We start from the raw sequence: 5,260 nt of genomic DNA on the forward strand, positions 1-5,260 counted from the left end.
TGTCTGTCTGTCTGTCTGTCTGTCTGTCTGTCTGTCTGTCTGTCTGTCTGTCTGTGCGTGCGTGCTGCGTGCGTGCGCGCGTGTGTGTGTGTGCGTGCGTGCGTGCGTGCGTGTGTGTGTGTGCGTGTGCGTGTGTGTGTGTGTGTGTGTGTGTGTGTGTGTGTGTGTGTGTGTGTGTGTGTGTGTGTGTGTGTGTGTGTGTGTGTGTGTGTGTGTGTGTGTGTGTGTGTGTGTGTGTGTGTGTGTGTGTGTTTTGCTTGGTCCTAGCACTGAAAATCAGCCTGTGCGTCAACATTTCAGTGCAGCTGTTGCATAGCGTGGGAACGCTATTGAGACCTCCGCACCTTGAATACCTTGCTGAGTCTCAGTAAGGGCCGTGAGCTTTAATTTTAAAATTGACGACAGTTTGCTCTCAGTATCGGTTACTGTAGTAGGTGCACTTTGAATATAAATCAAGGTGGCTAATCGCCACGCAGTTATTTTTTTCTCTAGTTGATACCGCAGGTAAGCGGCTACGAGTCAATCGCGGCCAATTCTACGGCCTACCGACTTACAGTGAGTATAATAGTTGACAGTGCTTTTATACAAACCATAACTTGTGCTTCCATCGCTCAGACGGACGCATTCGTTCACTGTATTGTTGTGCAGCTTCTTCTTGTGTTTCGTAGAATCAACAAGAAGCGCCAAATGACGTTTCTTTCCTTTGTACCCGCTTATAACAACCACGTCGATATACGACGCAGGCTAGTAACCACCAACTGCATTTGATGTTCGTGATCAATGGTTCTTGTTGTTGCTTTTCTTCTTGACTTTTATTTTCTGGGAAGAGCGAGGGGAGGGGGGATATTCCACGAATACGTTCCCTCTAGTACCGCAAACGCCATCAAAATGTAGGCTTTGAGTCTAAATTAAAAAAAAAAAAAAGAAGAGTTCGTGCAGATCAACTATCCCAGTGCGTCGCATAAAAGCAACGTGTCTTTGCGTGCGATGTTTCTCTTTTTGATGTCGTTTCGCTGTGCATTCATAAATTGTAAGAATCGTAGGCCCGTATTAGCATAATTCTTTTCACCGCCTTTTTTGTTAAACGCTTTCGAGGCGTGTTTGAGGTGTCCTCTTTAGCTAAGTTTCTACCTCATTCTTGCACGTTATCGCACTTGTTGCACGTGCTTCGTCTTTTAGAAGGCACAATGACAATAAAAAGAATTAAATTATGGGGTTTTACGTGCCAAAACCACTTTCTGATTATGAGGCACGCCGTAGTGGAGGACTCCGGAAATTTTGACCACCTGGGGTTCTTTAACGTGCACCTAAATCTAAGTAAACGGGTGTTTTCACACTTCGCCCCCATCGAAATGCGGCCGCCGTGGCCGGGATTCGATCCCGCGACCTCGCTCTCAGCAGCCTAACACCATAGCCACTGAGCAACCATGGCGGGTCAATGGCAATACGATAACTTGATTGGAAGTGCCTAGACTTCTCTGCCACAGTAAAGCTCTTTCTTTTACATGTGCAAGGTGAATTCCGAGGTAACGAAAAAAATTTTTATCTAGGGAAGCCGCATGCAAGCATAAGACTTGCGAGAATGCTACCTGTTAAATAAAAATTTCTGAAGTTTCACTTGCGAAAACGGCGATCTGATTATGAAACACGCCGTAGTGGGGGACTCACTCAGGAGTACTACGACCCCCCTGGGGTTCTTTAACGTAAGCCTAAATCTAAGCGCACGAGCGTTCTTTTTTTTTTTTTTGCACTCCACGTCATTGGAATGCGGCTGCCGCAGCAGGGCTCGAACCGGCGACCTCGACCACTGCCAAGCATCGGCCACAGCCACTACGCTACCGCGACGAATCGCTGCATGTCTCTCTCCTGATGCAAGCGCTGAATGCGCGGGTGACAATTTTGTTAAGCTAAGTTTTAATGCGAAAGCACTAAGGGCGGAGTTCGTCCACTTTGAGTTTATCGTGTCTTTCTGAGAAAAAAAATGTGGGCCGACCATAAAGGTAGTGCAGTCTAACACAGTTGCTCTCAAAGCGCTAGCTGTCACGAGGGAATAAGGCGAAAAGCCGGCACCGGACGCTAACGTAAGACGTTTTCTTTTTATCTTTGGCAAGAGATAAGCATGCCTGCACAGGCTAGTGGCTGATGTGTACGTGTTTTTTTTTAGTTGTAGGTTTCTGTCACATATGGTAATGAAAAAGAAAAAAAAATTGCCGACGATTACGTTACTTCCTAATGCGAAATTTGAGCGCAGCAAATAAGCTGTTTCACCTTTTCGATAGATTGAGGCAAAGAAATCTAGCAACACATGTATGCGCTATCACAGAATTTTTTTTTATTTTTCACACGTATTCCTTTAACAAAGACTCCACTAACAGTTCTTGACAGTCATGAAGGAAGCTTTGTGGTCGGAGAAATAGACTGATATATGTTCGACTTGGTACACCAATGCTTGATTCTCAAAGACGAGATGTATACAAGTGCCTCGCGAGGTTGTCACAGCCGTGGGACGCGTTACGAGCGAGAGGAACGGGATGTTCTCCCGCATAAGTGTTAGGAAATTGCTGTTTGTCTTTATGTCAAGCCGCCGCCGATCTGGCTCTCTGATTGCCACCGCACAGGGCGAACGGCAGCGGCAATTTCGGCTCGGGCGGTGCACATATACAGATCCGCCGCCACCGATCTGGCTCTCTGATTGCCACCGCACAGGGGTTGCATTGGAGGAGGAGCGAAGAAAGGAACTAAGTTCGAGCCGGCGCTTTGACAACCGGAGACTCGCAGGAAGAGGGGGGAGGGGGGCGGCGTGTACACCCAGCGGCAAACGATGGGGGCAGAAGCGCGCGCAGCAAGCGGACAACACGATAAAGGGAGGAGGGAAGAGATAGCAGCGACTGACTGATGCCGCTGACGCCGATAGTGAGTCAACCCCAGCTGCGGAGTTGGTTTCAGGGACAACGAATAACCGGCGCGTCGGCAACTGAAGAGCACCCTATCCGCCACACAAGAACAGGGGGGGGGGGACCCTTTCCTCCTCTTTCTGCATGGCGGCGACGGTGTTCTATGCAGTCACGTTATCTTGACTCTCTAGCGGCGTCAGCGGCATCCAGCGGTATCAGTCGATCGCTGCTAGCGCTGGGGGGATGAAAGGGGGGCGGAGCTGGTTACGAGGCCGACGACGACGCCGACGCGAAACCCAGGAACGGACGCCAAAGAGCTGCGCTCTAAAAAGTGAGATCGTGGCCTCACGATTACAGTATCGGGATGCTGTGCTGGAAGACAAAGGTTCGATCCCGCGATCGGTCATACATTTCTTTATAGTATTATAGGCGGACGTCTGCCCATTTGGAGGTATCTACCAGAGAAGTCGTGGTGTGTCGTGAGCACGAGCGAACGCGTCACAGACGAAATCGCAAGCTTGTAAGAGATTCGAGGTATAGAAACGTCACTGTGATAAATGAGAGTGTGAGAGTGATAAATGAGGTCACCCGCGACGCACGCGTGCCCAGCTGTCGAGATGTCACAATTATTACATTCCAAGTATGACATCGTAGTCTTAGAATGTGAACGTAGCACCGCTAGCTCTAAGTGTGCTGTCGCATACTTGGAGAGCTGGCGGTGCTAAGTTCTGGCCGATAGTTTTGTTTCGCTTCACGTTTGGGCCTACGTTTCGAAGCATGCTCCTTTTTTGTGCCTTCGCCAGGAGGAGCAAACTGCCGTGCTCGTCGTCTACGTCATATTGCGCCTGGCATTCAAGGTTCGTAAGCAAGCAGATTTCTCTCTTCTACTCATTTCCTGTAGGGCGGCTTTCGTTTTAAAAGCAGACGTAGCAATGGTAATTCCAATCTTCTTAATTTAGGAAAACTGAGATTTATTGCTACCAGTCACAGCTTAAAACGCACGATGGTTTTTATTGTGGGAATCAACAATATTCATATGGATACAAATTAGTGGCAGCTAAGCAATTACGCAATCGGCAGCAGTAATACCATTACTAAGCAACGAAGGCTATAAAACAGAACGCCCAGCTTTAAATATTTGACATCTATAAAGATGTGTGGAAACAAGAGAGCACGAAAAAAGCATTTAAGCATTTGGCATTAAAATGCCTATAGGAATAATTTTTATGAGAACCTTCTTTTTTTTTCGGGGTACATTTAAATGAAGACTCAGAGTATGGATTTATAGCATCATTGCGGTTATTTCAAGTTGTCGATCCTAAAAATTTCCCATGATTACGGTCAACGCGACTTAATTTCTGTAAGCTGCTTACTGCAAGAAGGCGTCTACATCTAAGTGTACTCTTCGAATGTCCGTGGTTTACTTTACCCTACAGACACTACGTATGCTCATAAAAGAGAGAAAGGGGGAAAAGGTAGAGATTTTTCAGACTGTCCTTGCTCGCCTTTTTCCTACGTGTGAGTCTTCTCGCAGTCTACTGTGAAATAGCAACACAAAACTCAAATCACGCAGTCAGTAAACTGTATATTCAAAAGCAGTGCACGTCCCGCAGCTCATTGCGCTGGCGGGCATCAAGGACTACTCGAGCTACGTGATGGCTCAGCACCAGAGGCGGCAGCTGGGGAAGCGACTAGACCACGAGGCCCAGGAGACGAACGTCAAGGACTCCAGCGGGGTTCAGACGCAGGACTCGATGCGCGGCTTCTCGGTGCCCTTGCCAGTGATGATGCCGCCTGCCGAGCTCGCGCCCATGCCGCCGGAACCCCTGGCGCCCCCTCCAGGCCCCGTGCCGCACCCTCCCGGCCCCGTGCCGCACCCTCCAGGCCACCTGCCGCACCCTCCCGGCCCCGTGCTGCACCTTCCAGGCCCCGTGCCGCACCCTCCAGGCCCCGTGCCGCACCTTCCAGGCCCCGTGCCGCACCCTCCAGGCTTCGTGCCGCACCTTCCAGGCCCCGTGCCGCACCCTCCAGGCCCCGTGCCGCACCCTCCAGGCCACCTGCCGCCCCCTCCAGGCCCCATGCCGCATCTATTACCGCCGGCTCCCTTACCTGGAAGTGCGGAGGCCAGCAACGCCCTGGTTTCCTGGAGTTCTCCCCTCTCATAGGAAATACGTATTCGACGACATTGTAAACTTTCCACGTAATATTACGTTTCCGAATATCTATTTGTCCACCTCATCTTTTAGGGCCCTCGGTGATGCGCAGAGGGACGAGCAGTGTCGGTCAATGACCCGTTGTCAAGTTCCTAAGCTGATTCCAAGCACGTAGTCATCAAGACCGACATTATTTTTGGGCACATAGCGCGC

At 49.8% G+C, this 5,260-nt stretch overlaps 1 protein-coding gene across 1 annotated transcript; it reads left to right on the top strand.

The window, feature by feature from the left end:
• The first annotated feature begins 3,614 nt into the window (after positions 1-3,614).
• LOC142578248 (uncharacterized) lies at positions 3,615-5,059 on the top strand. The gene is made up of 2 exons (XM_075687649.1): positions 3,615-3,751; positions 4,508-5,059. Exon 2 carries the CDS (start codon positions 4,550-4,552, stop codon positions 5,057-5,059), a length of 510 nt encoding a protein of 169 aa, XP_075543764.1. The 5' UTR covers positions 3,615-3,751; positions 4,508-4,549.
• The last annotated feature ends 201 nt before the right edge of the window (positions 5,060-5,260 follow it).

This window comes from Dermacentor variabilis, chromosome 4, assembly GCF_050947875.1.
Source record: "Dermacentor variabilis isolate Ectoservices chromosome 4, ASM5094787v1, whole genome shotgun sequence".
NCBI lineage: Eukaryota > Metazoa > Arthropoda > Arachnida > Ixodida > Ixodidae > Dermacentor > Dermacentor variabilis.

What these genes read in the sequence shown, in the direction of transcription:
- LOC142578248 (XM_075687649.1), top strand. Translation starts at nt 4,550, where the DNA reads ATGGCTCAGCACCAGAGGCGGCAGCTGGGGAAGCGACTAGACCACGAG.